The following is a 21,210-nucleotide window of genomic DNA, read 5'->3' as shown; positions in this document are numbered from 1 at the left end:
AAGAGAGCTGCACAGGAAAACAAATGCAATCTTCCTGTTAATCACTGCATTAACAAGAAGTCGACAGTCTTGACGCACATACCAGGGAGGGGAGCCAGTCCAGGTGTTGGATAATTGTCAGTTGTGCCAGTGGCTACGGTTGCTTTTTTACTGTGCCAGCCTCTGTTTCACTGCTGGTCTACACTTGTGCCCCACCTTAATGATAGCTTTTAAAAGTCCTCTTTCTGCTGAAGACTGCATGCAGACACAAAGAAGTCTTGGCACGGGTTGCTCCATGCTGACTGTAGTGGACTATGGATGAAGGCGTTGATGTCCCGCTGTAATCAGTGCCAAGTGAAGTGTAGCTCAATTTTAAAAGAGGCACAGGGAAGTCTAATTTAAATGAAATGCCAAAAACCACTTGAAAACACACATGGGCTTTGTAACCTTTCTGAAAAACAAGCCCATATATCCTCTTTCTGGCAAACAACCATATATTAGAAACACATCACAGTAGCCCGAAAAACAACTTGCCAAGACAGCAACTTGTCAGAAATGATTCAAGTGTTTGTTTCGTTCAGAAATAAAACTCCTTCTGCCGCAGGTGAGGATAACGTCATTCTGAGAAGAGCAGATGAATTGCAAGCCAGGCTCAACTTTATAACACAGTGAAAACTTTACAGTTTACCGTCAATGCACCTCTGTATCACACATCTAAAGCTAGGCTAATTAGAGCGCAATATTTTCACTTAAGTGCTCTATTTTTGCAGAGGTTTACAGATAATTTATCTCAGATTCTGTATTCTGTCACTTTCATTTTAGTCTAGAGAGTAGCCCACTATCACTTTTTCAGATTCCCCAGATAAAGCCACAATCTCAGGGCCCCACACACAGAGAAACTCTGAAATCCCATTAGCATTTTGCTTTCATTATTTTTAATCAAACCCCGAAAACTGACACATATTAATTAATATCCATTACCAGTTTTTTGCCCCTCTCCCAGAGAAGACGTTGGGGGGGAAAAGAAGCAATTAACTTAACAAAATAATCAAAAAAATTGTTTCAGAAATCCCTGATAAATGTCATGTGAGGTCCCGTCTAAATGTAAGAAGTGTAATACATTCTTGCTGTCATATTCCATTAAACTGCTATTACAGTCTTGATAGAACTATTAGTCACTACATTATTAATAACATTAATGTATTTACATTTTTGGTGTACAAGCCTGCTTTCATGCAATAATTTATGAACCCGACTTCAGATATGTTATAACGCTCCCCATCTAGGCTCTTTTGTGTTTATTATTGATTGTGAAAACAGTCAAAATTCCAAGTCAAATCCCCTCTGCCCTCCAAACCCACCCCCCTAATGTATTGGAGTGGGCTGTTTACATTAAAGGACTGAAATAAAGTGCATTTACATCTGAAGCATAACTTCATAATTTACATTCCAACATTTATTAGAGGTGACAAACGAGCATTTGGTCCACTCGTGCTTTTCCACAATGCAGCACTCATTCAATCCATATAAATTACAGCTGGGCTAGAGAGTGCAAGAGCAAATTATTTTATTATATTTATGCATGTATGACTCTATAGGGGGTTACTAAGACAAACAGGGAATTACTTGATTAGGCCAAGTGTGGTTAACAAAGAAAGAAATATGAGCGTAAGGGTTGGGCCAATCAAATTTCAGCACTATTCAAATGTTTGGCCCTAATTCAACTCTCTAAAATACAGAGATTAGTGTAAAATCTTAACATCTACAGATTAGAATACTTAGAAAAATAGTAAACTGCAAACTCTAATATCTTAGACACGCTTTACAGCAGACTACTGTGTATTTTATAGAGCACAGAGAGCTATTTTAAGTATTGCTGTTTCAATAGCTTACCCTTAGCTAGAGCTAATATCATTCAATTAAAAGAAACTTGCCTAAAAGGCAGTATTATATTACATAATTAGACAGGGCAGCATTTTCAGAAGTGTAGTTACAAACGCACTGAGGGGATCCCAGCATTTGAACAAATATCTGGCGCTGTAGGGGAGCTTGCAGACAAATTAACAGCTAATAACTTACTGGGAAGCCAGATAAAAAGAGAAAAAAAATGTTCCCCAAAGTGTCAATTACAAATAATTTTTCGTCTGATTTCCACACTTGTGGAAGCCTGATGTGCTGAGAAGCATTTTTGAATAGTGTGCCAAAATCACATGTTGTTCATTTCTTTCTTTCTTTTTTATGTTTTTTTTTTGTTACACACTGGATTCATTGAGAGAGAAATAATTCAGCATCAGCAGCGAGATTGTTTAGGATAGCTCTGAATGCGTAAGCATATGGCTCCCTTGTGAGAGCGTTTGCCGGTCAGAGAGGAGACGGACAGACAGACAGACCTGTGCAGGGACAGGGGGAAACGAAGGGGGATTCAATCAAATTCATGTTCATTAAAATCAGAGGACATCACAAAAATGCGAAAGATGCTGACAAATCAAAGGGTCTCAGTACCTGAATTACCATAGTCATTTACTTATTAAAGCCAGGATGCTTCCTGTCAATCAAGAGCCATCACATTCTCCATTTGCGGCGGAAAGCCAGCGTAATTGCTTCTCATACTAATCAACACAACTTGTGTAATTATGCCTTGAAAGTGACATTGGAGGCTGAAAGCGATGTGAGCAGTCTTGACAGCAGAGACATCTCAGATTCATCGGGAGATTTCCAGCCTCGCTGCAAGGAGACAAGCCACTCTCAGACCAAGTTACTCACTCGAGCAGTTTACAACCATAAACAAAAAGAAAAGATGATAAATCAAGCTGAAGTAATTACAAAGCAGAATAGAGAGTATAAAGGAAGCTCAGCTCAATAAGGCCACTTTCCCAAGTATATTGAGGCAAAATGACTACGCTGTAATTAAACTGGTGTCGTATTTCTATCATTTCTTAAGTAAACATATTATGACAGTTCACTAAATTGTGGGAGAATAGGAAATTACAGCTCTGTTACCATGCTGTTTACATTAATATACTTGCTGAGACGAAAAACCCTACAAGTGAAGTCCTAAGCATTCATTAAAGTTTATTGAATTCGGCTTAATCACAGACTTTACATGTGTCTCCAAAATGAACTTTGCGTAAAACTAGCTTTAACATTCCTCTGAATGTTGGAAAACTATCCAAACCATATTCCCAGGCTGCATCTGTCACTAGTCACACTGCGGCCCAGCCAGGAAGGTCAGAGCGAGGTCAAATTACAGCTACAAATCAAGAGCCACGGGTCACGACATGGAACTCCAGCTACATAAAATATGAGTATTATTGACATACAGTGACAGCAGCTTCTTCTTGATTTGCTATGAACTTTACTGTGAATTAAAGGATTTTCAATGCTCTCATCAGAATCCAAGATAAAAGCGCCATTGTCGGCGCTGGCAATGCAGATCTGGTCCGGCTCAGCACATGAGGCAGAAACCACAAAATAAATAAAATTTATAAAATGGTTTCGACTCATCTGTGCTCATCATTTTCAAAGGGGTGGGAGGAACCAACAGAAAAAAAAAGTCTCTGACATCAAATAGCAGTCAACTGATAATTCTGGCATACTATGAGGGGAATAAGCGTAATGATTTCATCTGAGAACAGAAACGAAGATGAGAGATTTATGGCTCGTAAAAAGTTCAAACGCCAGAAAAACCCAAAATCCTTGTCTGTGTCATTCCTCACTCATGACCTCCAAACTTAAGCACATCTTGAAGACGAAGTAAAGAAATACTCTTTTGTGGCCAAATATGAGAAAAACAAGTACAGTTACTGACAAAGAAAAGAGAGGCTTTTACAGGAAAAGCCTGTGTGATTCACCCCCTGCGTTCAACTCTAATGAGTCAAAAAGTGTGACCTGCACTTAAACAAGAAGTCACAGCCAGAAGCTGTAAACTCATTTTCCCCATCTGAGCCAGCAACGTCGGCAGGACCTGGAAGATGTGCTCCGAGCATGCACGATAAATCTGACGTGAAATCATAATCATAAAAGCAATTAGCTGACCCTGCGCCACTCGTCCTTGGACATGACAGTGAGAATTCATACAGAGTCCTCTAAGGAGGACCGCTGCCGGGTTGGGCGAGGAGGGGAAAAAGTGCAACACAGCAACAATAAAATGGAGGGCCCTTCCTGTATCATTAACCACCGAAACAAACAGCGCATGATGCACAATGAGTGTTGTGCTGAGAAACAGAGAATTGAGCTTTTATGATTTTCAGAGAAGAGAAAACTTCACCACCACCACTGAAACAAACCGTGGTGTGCAGATGTTCCACGTGTAAACCTAAGGCCAGACGAAACTAAATACAACTGATGTCATGTCGTCATCATCATGCCCTACGCCCCTCTGCGTAGGTCACACAGTGAAATACAGTTTTCAGATCACATTCAGAATAAGTTGACTTATTTGATACTAAACATGCCAGGCTTTCCACACATGCCTTTGTTCCAAGCGTCTGTCGAGCATGCAGCATGTTTACAGCCAACGTGACAGGATACTGAATCTACTGACTGTCAAATGGCAGGTGATCAGATTTATTTGACTTTTCTCTTTCAAGGAGCGTGTTAGAATCTGAGAAATCTCTCTTCACACGCCCTAGTATGTATGCACACACACACGGTTTCTCCCCATCACTTCCCACCCAGTAATTACAGCGAGGCCGAACTAGTGGCTGCCACCTAGTGACCGTCTTCTCCAATAATCATGAAATATCTCTATGGCTCGCGTCCCCACTCGGACCATAACTCTCCTTTACTGCAGACAGCTCCAATAAAGGATTACAATTACAATTAAAGTAATGAGCAAAGAGGAAAAAAGGAAAATCTCAGAGAAGGTTCCCTTGACTAACTAAATGGTAGCCTAGTTTCTTGACAGAATGGAGTTACCATACCAGACTCATTACTTGCTCCCATTTCTTATTCTGCCCCAATAATTAATTTGGAGCATGTTGAAACCCGGAGTCCTAAAAAATTAAAGTAATGGTTTTAAAAGTGATGAATGTGAAATGAATTGAAAAGTGAATTACCAAATAAGAGATTAACTTCTTGTTATTTTTGCTTTATGGAGGTGGAAATGTAAAAGGCTTCAAGTCACTTACAATGTACTGTAGTGTCAGATTTTTTTTTTTTTTTGGAAAATTGTGCATGTCATATAATCCAGTGAGGGCAGAAGAACACACACGCACACCCATACATGCACGCAGGCACACACAGAGGACAGATTTTTTTGATAAAACGACATATCTTTCCACTAACACATGTCCAATGCATAAAGTCATTAAGGACAAATATAATGAAGTCAAGACGTGACAGTAACCTCTGACTTCCTGCTATCACCGCTGTGTTACATTTGTGTTACACCCACGCAAAAGTGAAGAAGAAAAAAATCTCTTTTCAGAGTGAACATATGAGGAACATCTGTCTGCCGGAGACTCGCAAAGCTCAGCAGAAGATCCGTCAGGGAGGGAGAGGTGAAACGAGGAGAAAAAGAGGCAGAGAAAGACAAAAGGGGACAGTAGCAGCAGCGGTGCCTTCATGTTGCCGGCTGGACCGATTACTGTTGGCACATCCTCTGCCAACCTGCCAGGTCCCCCACAACTCCTGCACTTAACACACTGTTCCTTTTACCCCCTCTATAGTATGATGGCTACTGCAGAGGGGCTACGGAAATTTGGAGACTGCTGAGCCAAAACAGATCACTTCAAAGCGGCTTATTTAACGCTTGCTAAATTTTTCATCACAGTCGCTTAATATCCTGGGGAAGGGGAGCTTTTGAAGTTGCTGTGAGACCGGGGATGTTCTTCTTACAATTCTTTTTCCCCTCCCATTACCACCCTCCCTCTGCCGTACTAAAAGCCCCAAACCTAAACACATACACACGCTCAGTTAACACTATGTATGATGCATCCCCACACACAAACACTTCTTTTTGACTCGTCAGCATGGGGAAAGTGAAGGACAGGCCTAATTCTACCAGGGACCCCCCAAAAGAATTAGAATCCTATTTGGCGAGGGGTCAACTCTCCTGTAGATCCTTTAAACATGCACACACCACACAACTAAAGGTTTCTCAGTGCGTGGCGGCGCATTGTGTTCACAAACACAACAGAGGACTAGCTGACTCTAGACGCTCAATAAGTTAAGATATTAGTAATCATGTTGTTTTCACAGATATCACAATGGTTTGACCCAGTATATCCATTAGAACTGCAGAAATTTGTCAATTAATTGAGTTGTTGATTGGCAGAAAGTTAATCTTCAACAATTTTGGTAATCGATTAGTGATTTCAGTCCCTTTTCAAGCAAAACGGCTTCTCGACGGTGATGATTTGCTGCTTTTCTTGTCATATATGATTAGGCCTACAACTAACAATTATTTTCATTATGGATTAATCTGCCGATTATTTTCTTGATTAATCAATTAGTTGTTTAGTCTATGAAATGATCAATTTTCCCAAAGCCCAAGATGATGTCCCACAGTGTTTTGTTTTGTCCACAACCCAAAAATATTCTATTCACTGTCAAAGAGGAGGAAAGAAACTAGAAAATATGCACATTTCAGAAACTTGAATGAAGAGAATTTTTTTTAAATAGCTGGTGATTAATTTAATAGTTGATAACTAATCAGTTCATCATTGCAGCTATATATATATATATATATATATATATATATATATATATATATATATATATATATATATATATATATATATATATATATATATATATATATATATATATATATATATATATATATATATATATGAGACAGCAATATGAACATTTCTGGACTGATGGTCGGATAAAACAAGGAATTTGAAATTTGAAGACTTTAACTGTTAAATTATGAACGGCGTTTTTCAGTCTGGTCTGACATTTTATAGAGAAAACAATGAAGTGACTGCTCAAAATAATGTACTTTCATATATTTTTTAATCTAAACTGCAATTTCTGAGAAAGTAATTCAGTAATATATTCTTATATATTATTATTCATATACGTATATATTACACATATTTTATAATATAGTAATAGTGAAGTGTGTATGACGGCCAAGCAGGTATTCACTTTCATTTCACTCAGAACAGTCAAATAAGTTTAGCAATTTTAATAAGTTTATCAAAAATGCAGCCTTTAGTGTGAGGAAAATTGATTTCAATACATGTTGCATGTATTGAAATATACATTCACATGTCACTTTACTGCTCACATACATGTGAACACCAAAGAGACATCCCATATAATATCTAGTTCCATGTCACCATATACGCCAACGCTATTACATCGATGTATTTTCTGGTTTCAGATCTGACCCTGTTCTTTTATCATGTGATCAAAAGGGTTTATACACATATAATTATTGTTGTGATGTGTTTGGGTGGATCTGAAGGCAATGAGGACAGAGTGATTGGAGGAGACGGCGGGTGAGCACAGAGCGTCACTGCAGGGAGATAGCACAAAGACTAGGGAGACACCGGCAAGAGACTGGCAGGGGTAATGGCCATGGCAGCGATGAGTGGAAGGTGGGAGGGGGTTGGGGGCTTATAGATGGAGACGAAGAGAGCTGGGGTGAGAGTGAGCAAAGAGCAGCGCCAGAGGCAACAGCAGCGGCTGGCAGCGACTGGTATACCAGTCAACTACGGAGCACACACTCAAACAGTCCCTCTTTTTTTTCTCTCTCTAACTGCAGGTCCAGACCTGCCCCTCTGGCCTGGATGGTGGCAGAGGCTGTGGCACTGGCCCCTGAGCTGGGCCCTCTTGCCACAGAGGAGAGCCCGTGCCTTGCTGTGTGCCAGGGCCTGCTGATCTTGGCGAGGTGAGTCAGAACCTGTTAACATGACTGGTGTCCCCAGCCTGACACACTGGCTTGTCTGACATGCACATGTGCACATAAATGTTATACAAACGTGTGTGCTCTCTCTCTCTCGCCCTCTCTCTCTCTCCCCTCCCAACCCTGCCAGCACTCCCTTTCCTCTCATCCAGATAAAATCCTTTCAGACACAAATTTCAATTATTCACCTCATCCAAATAATGCCATGTGACAAGAATTATCCCTACTGTAATAATCCACTTAACTGGGAAAGAGCAGCTCATCAAAAAGAGAAAGGAGAAAAGGGGTTGGAAGTGAGGGTGGTGGTGGTGGGGGAGACTTGTCAACCAGTCTCGAATCAGGACCCTCATAACAAGAATTTCTTCCCTTTTTGAGGAGGCAGTCTTGAAGCGCACTGGGATGATGAAATTGAAGTAAATTGAAAGAAAGCCTGGGAGAATGCTCCCACAATCAATAACCCCAGGATTAAATTAGCCTTGGCATGAAGGGATGATGGGGGGAGGATGAAGAGTGAATGGCGGTGAATGACATTGAGACATGTAGGCTGAACAATACAGCACTCCTCTAACCTGGATGCTGTGTCCATACAAGGACAGTGAGTGTACCTGTGATGTATTCCATGCCACTTAGCAGTAAGACAGTCCTGGCTGTCGTTGTCATCACTTGAGCCGCTTATGAACACTTTCCTTCACACGTCATTGAAAAGCAGCGGATATTTAAATGTTGCTGGCTTTGCATGTAACGTAGACAACTTATGAGGACTATGGCTTGCATAGCAAAAAGGAAACCACTGTTTTTCAAGTTTTTCCTGAGCTACGTCTTCTGACTACTCTACTCTAGAGACCCTGAGTTAAAGGGGGGGGGCTCATTATTCATCGAGTATTCCATAATATTTCTATCACGCATAGCCAAATATTTAAAATATACAACTGTAATGCAGCAGTGAAGCAATATTTATAGATGCTGTGACATTTAAATATATCTTTACAACATCCTCAAGAATGAATAAGGAAACATTCTTTTGCTTTTTGTGGGCGCGGGCATGGCGTGTGACTAAGAAATGGTCCATAGCTGACAGCTTGTTTATACAGTGTATTCTTTTTTTTCTATTTGTGACATCTGACTATCGGCAAACCAATTCAAAATCTTCCTGGACCAAACTGTGGGTCGTGACCCAGAGTGAAAAACAATGGGCTAAACTAAGGACCACAAAGCTATGCGGTGAACGTTTTATCTTAAACATGATTAAAGCAACCATGAAACCATTGTCACAGCTAAAATAGACCTTTCTACATGCTTTTTACTCTCCGGAGAAAACAAACATAAAGCACACTCTCATTATGGGCTTGGGGACATCAGTGTGGTGCTAAAGTGACTGGCTGCTAATTGGAAGCCTTTAACACTTCATCTCGCTGGGAATGCGTAATATCACCTGATTAGGCAGGGAAAAGTAGTTTGTTGATGAAAAGATGAAAACAAACTTCTTTAAGTCACCAGATCATAAAAAAACAAGCTCAATGTTCCTAAACCGTGCAGCTGATTTCAATGGTTAGCAGAAAATCAGAGCAAAGGGACTGACCAATGAAATCAGCTGAAAGCGTTTAAAAATGTACATACTCTGATAGTACATGGTTGAGAATCTTGGCATGTGGCATTTATCAATATTTGAAGATGTTCACGTACTAAAGACTAAATTAAAATTGATTATTGTTTGATCCAACCAGCTACATCTATCTAACATGCACTTACATCAAACAGGCATACTTAAATTCCTCACTAGCGCATATTACCGTATCAGTCCAGAAATTTGGTTTAAATACTGAATCCTTACCAGTGCTTCTCTGGGGGGAACTGCCGCAGCATCTCCAAGCGGAAGGCCAGGCTGAGAAGATAAATGAACACTTGTGTTAGAGTGCCATCTAGTGGAGGACAGAGACTACGCAGGTTTAATACAATACTTACAGAGCTATTGGAGCAAATCAGTAGATCTATCTTTCTAAATATCTTTCTATCAATCTGACAGATTAATGCTACTGAAGTTTACTAAAGACTGATTAAAAAGTTTAAGACATGAACATCTTCGTCATATATTTGAATGCAACAAACATGTGACTGTCATTAACATTTATAGGACAATTTGCTGAACGCATCTAAATATGTAGTTATGTAAGTGGGATGAATACATTTGCTCTGCATGCGTTTAGCCTTCTATGGGCCAATATAAAACTGAGTAGTTAAGGAGATCAAAATGCATAATCTAGACATGTGCATTATAGGGTCTACATATTATTGGATGGATATCTGTTGCTCATGCACTTGTTCATTGATTATTATGGAAGTAGTACTAGTTAGGGCTGCAACTAACAATTTTCACTGTCGATTAACCTGTCGATTATTTTCTTGATTAATCATTGATCTGTTTGTTCTATAAAATATTGGAAAACAGTGAAAAACGTCAAACAGTGCTTCCCAAAGATCAAAACAATGTCCTCAAATGTTTTGTTTCATCGACAACCTAAAGATGTTTAGTTTACAGTCATAGACATAGAAATAATCAGAAAATATTCACATTTAAGAAGCAAGAATGGAAGAATTTAGACTTTTTTTAATTACTTTTTTTTAAATTAATTAATTAGGTACAATGTAAACAATACTAAATTGTTTAGCAAATATTAGCAGGCATGACAAGTATGAATTAAGCTTTTAACAGAATTTGCTTCTCTGTTTAATCTGTCTCTGGATTTAGTCAACATTAAGTACACCTTTGATTCAGTTCTGAACTATGCACACTTAGGGTATAGCATTAGGGTATGTGTGTTTGTTGAAAAGCATTATATGGAAGTGTAGCAGCAAAGTGTACATCTGTCACTGCTGAGGTGTAGGAGGCACAGCTTTCTAGAACAGTTATTTTTTCGCAATGATCAATACTTGTCAGCAGTTTAAACCAACACCGTGTGAGCAAAGAGCCGAGTACAAACCACCAGGCTTGTTTGGCGAACAGTGACCTTTCCCCTTCTTATGATTAACTGCACATAACAGCACACATACAGACAACGCTGCATAGCCAAGTGGAAGGACGTACATTTGGTCATGGCAAATAGCTAACCGACTCGGTAAACCAAGCCACATAAGCTTTGGCAACCTGTGGTAAAACCCAAGAACCTCATCTTGGCTTTTCGTGGCCACATGTCAACACGAGAGTGTCTCAGAGGCAACTTTTGAAACGTTGCAGGAGATAAGTTAGCTAGCATGCTAACTAGCAAGCATGCTAACATTCGCTAGCTGGGCAGTTATAAAAGTCAGTAACTAAAATGGTGACATTCAAGGGTCACCAAATCCAAACGCATTACAAGACTTCACTGTCGTATGCGGACATCAACGAGTAAACGTTTTAGTTGCATAAATGTAGACCTGTGCTGGTAGATCAGGTTGATCGGTGGATGCCATCTTCCCTCCCCTTGTTTGCTAAGAGGCTGTTCGAGTGAACCGCGCTCGATTACTTTTCCTGAAGGATACCAACACTCCCGATAGGTCACAGAAGTGTTCAGTATGAGCACAGCCGAGCACGCACGACAGCTTCGTCTGATCTTACCGGGACCCCCTTTTGTTTACAGGCAACATGTAAGCCCATTATCGACTGAATTGAGAAGTCTTGTTAATAAAGGAACGTAATATAAAATAATAATATAAAAAAACTTTGGTAAAACTATATTTTGACACAGGCCAGGGCCCCTGTACAAGACGGTCCCAGTAAATTCGGAGTGCGTTTCCCCACACAAATTATGATTAATTGACTTGTTCCACTTTGTCCGTCTGGTATTCCAGTCTTGCCTCCAAGTCTGACTGCTCCAAGACAACCCTGTTAATCAAGGCCAAATATAATTTATGTATCCTTATGTAAGCTGTAGTAATTTATTAATGGAACATTAACTTTCATAATTGCCATTAAGTGACACGTTAAAAGACGTGGAATTAGCTACTGAGACCGTAATGTCTAGTAGAAAGACAATGCTGTCTTTATTTTTCCCGAGTTGACAGACACATTTTAAGTTAGTCTTTCTTGAAGACAGAGCTTTGGAAACAGCATCACCATCAGCAGCTATTAGTGGTATCACATCCTCAAATACGAAGCACTCTTTCGTTTGGTTTATATTGACTGTTTATGTATATATTTCTCTATATACAATATATTACTTTATATAACCCCCCATATTTTGTTTTATGCCATTTTTGCTTCATCTATTTTGATAAAGTTATTATATTATATAGGGCTGCACGGTGGCGCAGCAGGTAGTGCGCGTGCCTCACAGCAAGAAGGTTGCCGGTTCGATCCCCGGGTCAGGCGGGGCCTTTCTGTGTGAAGTTTGCATGTTCTTCCCGTGCATGGTTCTCTCCGGGTACTCCGGCTTCCTCCCACAGACCAAAAACATGCTCATTAGGTTAATTGATGACTCTAAAATTGTCCGTAGGTGTGAGTGTGAGCGTGAATGTTTGTCTGTCTTTGCATGTGGCCCTGCAATCGACTGGCTCAGGGTGTACCCCGCCTCTCGCCCATTGTAGCTGGGATTGGCTCCAGCCCCCCGCAACCCCGAAAGGGATAGGCGGTATAGATAATGGATGGATATTATATTATATAGCCTACCGTTTTCCTGATCATGTTCTTATAATATTAAAAAACTTCATTTCCCAGAGTACGTAGCGCCACCGCAGTTGGACTCGGCGAGTGAGAAGCGGAAGTCGACATCGTTGTTAAAGGTTGTTGCACGTTAAAATGCCGGTTCTGACCTATTGATGTAGTTGGGTGAACACACGGCTTTAGTTTTGAATTTACGGACATTTACACTTGATTGTAGGAGCAGGAGTTGGTAATGTGGCGATTATTTTGTAAGAAAATCGGCCTCAAACACGATAACGCTAACCAGACGCAGTACTAATCGCACACAAAACCTTACTTCAGTAAAAGTAACTATCATTAGATAAATGTAAGTATCAAACATAAAAGTACTCGTGCAATAAAATTGTCCTTGTCAGTGTTTTACTATTATGATATTATTGGATAAATATTCTGCTGCATGTTGCATGTGTATGTTGCATTTTAGTGCTGCAGATGTTTAAGGTTGAGCTCATTTTAACTATAACTGCTGGCTAGTTTAATCTGCAGCAATGTATCATAATATATAAGATCATCATGTGCTTTTAAAAGGTCAAATTTTCGTGAGCTCAGAAAAACAACCTGTTTTAAGCTTTGCTATTGCATTTTCCAGGTAATCCAAGAGGGCTTTAAAATATTTTATTAATCCTAAGGATTTTCTCAGGCCCTTAAGGATCACTTAATGCTCCAGTTTATCAGAAACGTTCACAATCACCACATTTGGAGATACATGGTTTTCACTTGACAGGCTGTTATCCCTTGCTAACAAATGGAAATTAAATAGTAAGCAGTAGGAGGAGCAGTAATTACTAAAGTAAAGGCTGAGTTATTGGTTAATACTTTTGTTAAGGAACACAGTTCTAATAATTTGTCTGAGGAGGGAAGAAGAGACAGAGAGAAAACAAAATCTGAAACCATGGAGGCCTTAAGGAAACTGCTGAAGATAAACAGTGTCCCATTTGAGTATCTAAAAGGGTGTTTGCTCGACGTGTGGCAGGAACATATGAAATATACAATATATTGGTAAAACATTTTAGTGTAGGTTGAATTCATTCTAAAAACTGCAATAAAGTGTAGGAGGAAGGTAGAATACCAGCAAGTTGGAAGGAGGCAGTTATTTTTCCCACCAGGAGGCCAGGGAGAGAACAAATTATAGACCAACAGCCATAAATACTAACATATTGCATGTGAACACATTGCAAATATGTAAACTGGTGGAATGTATGGTCTTCATTTAAGATATTGTGGATGAGTGTAAATAAAAGTTTTAACTGTGATGACATGTCTTATAGGGTTGGACTTGGGGGCCAATATTGCATCCATAAAATATATGCTGTATATGCAGCTCTACCAAGGTTAGATTATAAGAGCGTCAGTTATGGATCACTCATCAAGGCTGGGGTGTATATTATGTATAGGAACTGTAAGAACTTCTCTTCTGTCTTCTGTGTGCACCCTATAAATTGAGACAGGAGAAATGCCATTGAGTTTATGCAGAAAAATGTTCCATGTAAACTATTGCATGAATTTGAGAGGTCATGCAGATATGCACCCAACCAAAGAAGTGGTACAGACCTGCTGGGAAAAGGTTTGATTGGACAGCAAGAGCCTTGAAAGTACATGAAAAGACCTTCAGTCTGACTGTGACATGACCAGTAATCACTGTTGGTTCAAATTAAGGCAAGAAATAAGAGTGCAGATTCAGTGAGTGAATTTGATCATGATAAGTAAATGTAAATACACAGACCATGCAGGTTTTTGCTGATGAATCGAAAAATCCTATAACAGATAATGCAGGTCCTTCAGTTGCATTTCCTAGCCACAGGTAGTAATGAGCAGTTTAATAATAGGACACAGCAAACTGACACGCATACTTGATAAATTATAGAGATGCAACAGGTCTTTATGAACACTGGAACACAGAACATAGAAAAGTGTTGGTAAGTTGCAGAAAAAAAATATTTTATATGAAATGAAAAGATAATAGCTAATAGGAGCAGGATTGAAGATCATAATAGCAGAAGATGTGTGATCAGCTTCCTAAAAAGAAGACTGATGAGAGAAATCCGACAAACCGGAAAGTGTAGGAGTTCACTCACTCCAGAAGATGGCAGTGTTGCAACACTAAGTGTGCCAGCTGCCGATAATCGTCAAAGAAGAAGAAGGAAGAAGAAGCACGAGAAGAAGAAGAAGGAAGCCTGTTCGCCGGAGGTTCCGTGTTTGAAACTGCCTGAGACGTGTTAGTGGACGAGCTCTGCTCTCCGCATCTTTTAGTGTCTAGAAAAAGAAACAAAAACTCGTCCCTCCACCTCGAGCCTATAATGACAGATGGGAAACCGTGCAAAGTTTGTAATTTCACTCGGCAGAAGTCATATGGGCTGGCTGTCCCCTCCTTAGACGACCTGAAGGTAAAAGGTGAGTTGAAAAAGACTGGCTTCAGTTTATGAACGTGTCCGAAGAGTGGCTGTCTAACTTTAGCACTTTTATTGAAATAAAAAGTGCGTCTGATGCAAGACAAATACAGAAACTCGGTCTGGCTTCATGGGTAACTGTATTTCGCGGTCTTTTTAGTTTGCATTGCTGTGTTTTACTTTGCATCGCTGTGTTTGCTGTTTAACGTTAACGTGAAAGTGAAACGCCAACGACGGGCTGTCCGATGATCCTGTCAGTACCAACATTACCGCCACGGGGATCTTCGTGCACGCTTTAAGCTTACTTGTGTGGCATGATCTCACCAGCGAGCTGTGTGCAGCAACACTTTCATCGTGTTCAAACCTGCAGCAGCTGAACATGAGAAGTCAGGCAGCACTTCCTCCTGCGCTGCTCATTCCTGGGATGCTCGTCAGCAGGCGTTGCCCCGATCATTGCACTCTTCAGGGTCAGTCCGTTATAGGTGCTTGTATTTCTGCATCTGGGAAATACAGATGTCTTTTTGATGTCCATAAAGTTTTGTAACTGAGGCTGCCATTGGAAAACTTCAATGACCAAATTCACCTTTTTGATCTTTATTGATAAAGTTATAAATTACTACCAACTGTGCTGTTACAGGCAGTGCTTAATTATGTTCATTAATAATGCCAGGGGCTTTGGTTCTGCACACGAGGATGCTTCACATCCACTGAAATATGGATTTATCATGGATATTAAATATGCACAATGTTGAAAGGTAAGCCTAAGGTTCTGCTAGCAGAGGGAGTAAACAGCAGGGTCCTGTTTGACAAACAGGAACAGCTGTGATGACAGAGGAGGTGACAGCTTAGATAGATTGGCTTGTTTGAGCACAATAGTCTTTGGTATTTGCTTTAGTCAGCCAAAGGTCAGTTGGTGGTTGTATATGGTTGTCCTGTCTGTTTTGCCTCAGCGACTATAATGAAAGTTCGCTGTGGCAGTCATCATGAAGAATATTCACATAAGATCCGTAAAGTCTGTGCTTTCTTTATTCGTCCCACAGGATGCGAGTTTCTCGGGTTCAGCTCCAGCGACCTGGTTACAGTGGTCCTCGAGGATGATGGGACGATAGTCCAGGATCAGGCCTACTTTTTGTGTTTACCCTCAAACACAAAGTTCATGCTGTTGCAGGAAAAGGAGACATGGTCCCCAGTTCGCAGGAGTAAGCAGGTTTACTTCTGTCTGAGATTTGTTTCCAGTCTGAAACTATTCATGAAATGCACAGCCCTGCGTTTTGGTGCTAATTTGCTTTTCATTGTAGTGGATGGCGGCACGGCCTGGATGGCCAGGGAGTCCGTGCTGCTGGAGACCGACACTGTGGACACCTCCATTACTGAAGCACCCTGGTGGGACCTGGCTCAGCAGCTGAAGCAGGACCTCGCCAGCATCATCCTCATGTCTGAGGCAGATTTACAGGTATTAATCTCTATGACAGTGTTTGCTGTCATACCTATCCCAGCATGCACTGGGGACAAAACGATGAGGAAATCATTCTACTTCAAAACCACATTCCTCAGTAATCACATCAGCTTTTTAATCTTAGTCCTGTTACAGAATAAAGTGGTAATATTCTGTCAGGTCTTTTCAGTTGACATTCTGGACACAGGCACTCTTCAATTAAAAAATCTAAACGTTCTAGTATAATTTTTTTTTTTTTTTTAAATAAATTGTGTCACCTGCTGTTGCAGGCCTTAGTGGATGCTCCATGCTCTGAGCTCGCCTCTGCTCTGGGCTTCCAAGAGAAGAAGGCCGAGGACCTCCAGGAGACACTGCAAAGGGTTTTGGACCGACGAGAGGAGGAGAGGCAGTCCAAGGAGTTGCTCCAGCTCTACCTCAAAGCTGTGGAGAAAGAGGACGGACAGGAGGAAGAGCCAAGCCAGCCCAGCCAGGAAGGTACGGCTGTGTCACCACATGGTGGTTTTCACTTCTACATCTGAGAATCAGTTATTTGAAAGAAAGATCAAGGACATTTAATTCTTGGCTTTTGCCCGGTCACAGTATGGTTTCGTAGTTTGGACCATGGCTTTCTGACACAGTATGAATTCATTTCACAGCTCTAGTTCTTCAGGAAAATCTATTACTGCGACTTTTGCCTGTCATAGTAAGTCTTAAGCAGCCCTCAAGAGCCTGTTGATAACATAAAAATGCTGTGTAATATTGTCTGGCTCTTGAGTTGTGCTCAGATGGGCTTTTTTTCAGGATAATCTCTTTTCTTTGCTTTATTATATTGTTTTTTAACACTTAAAGCTAGGGCAGGTAATGTATTTTTGAAGCATTTTTTATCTGTTGAAATTCTCGTTGCACCCCGACAGCAATCAATAAATCAAATGCTTTGACAAAAAAAAAAAAAAGAAAAAAAAAGCTTGTTCTTAAAATGCCAGAGGTGCTCATGTATCTTACCCTGTCCTAAAAACCTTTGAATAAAAGCTGTGATCAGAAAGCATACAGCAGCGAGCCAAATGATGAATATTATCTTATGACTGTGTCGCCCTGCAGGAAGGTAATGATCCTAAAAGTGCTTGTTCTGTGGATAATAGTCAGGACATCGCTGACAAAATCTTAATTAGCATGTATGTGGGCTAACCAAGGAATCAAGAAATGAAAAAAAAAAAATCTTGTATCTATGTTTATTTTAGAATGGAGAGCACAATTTGCTTTCCTTATTTTAATACATTCACATCCTTCAGTTTTTGTATGTGCAAACGGGCAAAGTTGTGCTTGTGCCTTTTGGACACTAGGTGGAACCATTGTTGAGCTGAATAATCCCACCTCTTGCTGGGATTTATAATCATTTATACCCTCAATGATCCTGAAAGAGAACCCATTTTAATGTGCCAGGGCCTGACGATGTGGATTTGCCAGATGGGATGGAGGTGGATTCTGCATCTGGATTCATGTCCAGGACACTGATGGTCCTCAAAGGCAAAACAAGCCCAGAGACCAGGCTGTCCACTGAGGATCTGCAGGTAATCCACTCACACCACTGATCCAGTCTGCCTCAAAACATCTGCAGAAGAAAATACTCCATACATGACATGAATGTAACTGCAAATCCCTCATCCCTTAGGATCCAGTCCTAAAAAGTTTATACAGGCAATTGAGACAGACCTGAGCAGCCAAGGTGCATTTACATGTCACAACAATGTGGGGCCACTCTTCAGCTGTGCTATGCTTCATCATATTCTTATATCATTCCTTCTAACAAAAGGCTTACGCTTTAACATACCCTATCAAGCCCAATAAACAGCTGTAAAATTGATGAAGCAATTAGTAAAACTGCAATTTTTGATACAACACATCCATTCTTTATTAGTGACACAGCTCTGTTATATAAGCCAAAGGGTTTGCTTAGCTAGAATGCAAATGTAAGATTCTGTCCACTCTCACTTGCATAAACAAGGAGAGCAAAACATTCAAAGCACCTGTCAGTATCATTCAGTCTAATACACCAAAACCACTAATTACAGCCTCAAATCAAGTCTTCTCTGACAGCATCAACAAAGACTGAACATTATATAAGCTTCACAAAGGATAGCATTTCTCACAGGGCTGTCTGGTTGGATTGCATAAGTTTGTAGATGTGTATAGAAAAATGAGTCAGTACAAAGTCTGGCATGTTCACATTTTCAGTGTCCGACATGAACCCTCTTCCATGTCTCTTCAGATGGTAGTGAGCAGAGGGGTGGAGGCTATGGAGCAGGTGCTGGGCTGGGACAGCCCCAGGACGACGGTGTTGCTGCAGGCCTGCGAGGCTGAGCTGACCAGACGTCTCCAGCAAATTCAGGCCGTGCAGTCCATCAGGAGCAATGCACAGCTGGACAGCAGCCAGCAATCCGGTGAGAGGAGCGCGGAAGAGGGCGTAGAAGCGCCAGCCGAAGGCACTGACTAGGCCAGGGCTTCACCTGAGCAGAGACTGATAAGAATTCAACTACCTGCCCCAGGGTCCATAGAATGGGATTTATCCTGTCGTACCGACCGTACCTTTAATGCTGGAAATCATGAATGTTAATGATGTTGACGTTTGCATCATTTTGTAAAAATTGCAAACCACTTAAATGCTTTTGCCTCAAGAGGAAGCAGAGTGATTTGCACAAGTCATGTTTATCAAAGACGTGTTTGCATTAACCACTGGCATAAGCTTTCTGTTGGCTCCTTATTTTGATGCGTGCCATGCTGTGAAAATAATCACAGGTAAAAATATTCATGTGAAACTTAAAGAAATAGTTCAACAATTTGGGAAATAACACTCACTCGCTTTCTGGCTGAGAGTAAAATGAATATGGTGCTGGAGCCAGCTAGCGTAGCTTAGCTCACCTTAAAGAGTGGAAATGGGGAGACGGCCAGCTTGGCCCTGACTGAAGCTGCCAAATTCTACCTACCAACACCACCAAAGATTACCAATTAACACCTTATATCTCCAGTAGGCTTCACTGGTTGCCCAGCAACCTCACTATGATTAGAAGACTCCAGGAAGTCACTACATCCGGACAAGAGAGTCCATCACATAGCCTTTCAGTAAAACCACAATGTCATATTTAAACTTTGTTTTTTGAACAATGAAACAAACGGTATAACGTGTTAAATGAGCTTCAGGAGTGCTCCGTGGTAGATTTTGTTAGCTTAAGATTTTATAGAAACTGTTACTGTTGAATCAGCTCCCCAGTATTATTGTTTACATTGTACTCCCTCTTTAACACTGCTAATTAAAACATTTTATTTTAGAACTTTTGGCTAAATATAGCAAAGAAATGTACTTTTTTATTTTGTGCCTCTTGCAAATAATTTCCATTTGCGATCACTGAAATGACATTTACATCTTGAGTGTATGGGATCTTTATAGGGGAAGGTTAGCACAGCAGCTCCTGCTTCTTATCTTCCCCTGTGAGCCTTTCTAAAAGAGAGAAATGTTATGCTCCCACTACTGTGCTGTAGTTTTTATTTTTTTATATTTATGTTCCTTATAGGGAACATAAACATTTTTATAAATATAAACTTGCCTAAATGTGCCATTTTCCTTTCCATTTTCTACCACAGTCCTCGTGTATGTGCACCTTGGTGTGAAATGTCATCATAAACTGGTGTGTGAGATCATTTAGGGAATATCCACATGGAAGAATGAACAGTAGAAATGCCATAATATGATGAGCACCGGGACTCCCACGGCACAGTGCCTCAGTAACTTGTACAGCACTACGTTAGAGTGACATGGAGTACAGACACTGAAAGCAGGATCCTGCTGAGAGGAACATTTTCTCTGAGATATATGCAAATGCTGACATCTACCAAATGGATTTGGGTAAAAGCTAAGTTTGCATGAGTACATACATCCACTTGAGTGAGATATACAGACTAATTCATCATTCTAACAATAAAAAGTCAGACAAGAGAACATGTATGTCACTTCGTACATGCAAGCCTCACTGAACACATTATGGAGGGATCTTATGGGAAAGAGAGACATTGCTTCATCTATTAGTTACGTAAAGGCGATATTTCATTGAGACCATCTATTACATGCTCGTATTGAAGTTATGTATCAGTCTAGTGGCTGTGTGTAGTAAGACAGTGTGTGCAGGTCTGTGTGACTCATAGGCCGTGTTGAAGATGGCCTTTGTCAAGCCTGTCATCTCATCATCGGTCCTGTGAACAATGAACACAAATGATACTGGATTTGAATATGTGGAAGGATAATCTTTTTGTCTTGTGGTGAGATTGAGGTATTACTATGGGCTTGCACTTTAGTATTACATACAGGGAAAAGTGGGGCACTCATGAAGAGCTTTTTACTCAATATTGTCCATTTACGTCACAAGCACGAGCCTCAGCTTGTCACTCGGTTTCACCAAAAATAACCTCTCACTCCGCTGGTCTGTAACCCTGAAAAAACTGTTGCAAGTTCCTCAACACGTTCACATTTTGTATATTAATTTAAACAACAAATGTCACAAAGGGAGTTGCCTGGGTCTGTACAGTATGTGATTTAAGGTTCCTTTTCTAAATGTGTTGAGTGGTGGTACGAGGGATTTTCTAAAATAAAGTAGCCCTCAAATTTTTCATGAACTGTTGCTCCACCTGTTTTTATTCATGATTATTAAATGCATGTAGAATTACAGACATCACTGACCTTCCAACGCTTCATCTGAAGACCTAATCAAAAGCTGAGTATTGTGTAATGAGTCAAATATAAAGTTAAATATTTTTATTGGTGAAAATGCAGGCACAGCACAATTGTTCTGCATTTAACATTTTTCAACAATACTGATAACATCAC

The 21,210-nt window shown here is 40.4% G+C and overlaps 2 protein-coding genes across 3 annotated transcripts in view; one reads left to right on the top strand and one right to left on the bottom strand.

Moving 5' to 3' along the window:
- Window positions 1–11,323, bottom strand: part of pex14 (peroxisomal biogenesis factor 14) — a 48,089-nt gene extending 36,766 nt beyond the window's left edge. Inside the window, exons 1-2 of one of the 2 annotated variants that reach the window (XM_070969190.1) lie at window positions 11,252–11,323; window positions 9,672–9,722 (exon numbers count right to left, since the gene is read on the bottom strand). In XM_070969190.1, coding sequence (XP_070825291.1) covers window positions 9,672–9,722; window positions 11,252–11,287 — 87 coding nt within the window. In that variant the 5' untranslated portion in view covers window positions 11,288–11,323. The remainder of the gene's footprint in view (window positions 1–9,671; window positions 9,723–11,251) is intronic. The other variant, XM_070969191.1, reaches the window with a different exon arrangement.
- A 3,333-nt stretch (window positions 11,324–14,656) lies between these two features.
- On the top strand, window positions 14,657–20,997 carry dffa (DNA fragmentation factor, alpha polypeptide). The gene is made up of 6 exons (XM_070967545.1): window positions 14,657–14,906; window positions 15,943–16,101; window positions 16,201–16,355; window positions 16,628–16,832; window positions 17,778–17,905; window positions 18,604–20,997. The coding sequence occupies exons 1-6, from the start codon at window positions 14,813–14,815 to the stop codon at window positions 18,826–18,828; spliced, it is 966 nt and encodes a 321-aa protein (XP_070823646.1). The 5' UTR covers window positions 14,657–14,812; the 3' UTR covers window positions 18,829–20,997.
- The last annotated feature ends 213 nt before the right edge of the window (window positions 20,998–21,210 follow it).

Source organism: Chaetodon trifascialis, chromosome 8, assembly GCF_039877785.1.
Source record: "Chaetodon trifascialis isolate fChaTrf1 chromosome 8, fChaTrf1.hap1, whole genome shotgun sequence".
NCBI lineage: Eukaryota > Metazoa > Chordata > Actinopteri > Chaetodontiformes > Chaetodontidae > Chaetodon > Chaetodon trifascialis.
The sequence above is the reverse complement of the archived record's forward strand: the minus strand, read 5'-3'. Positions and strand labels throughout refer to the sequence as shown.

Coding starts and splice junctions, on each gene's coding strand:
- dffa (XM_070967545.1), top strand. CDS start 14,813: ATGACAGATGGGAAACCGTGCAAAGTTTGTAATTTCACTCGGCAGAAG. Junction 16,833..17,777: donor AAGCCAGCCCAGCCAGGAAG/GTACGGCTGTGT, acceptor TTAATGTGCCAG/GGCCTGACGATGTGGATTTG. Junction 17,906..18,603: donor TGTCCACTGAGGATCTGCAG/GTAATCCACTCA, acceptor ATGTCTCTTCAG/ATGGTAGTGAGCAGAGGGGT.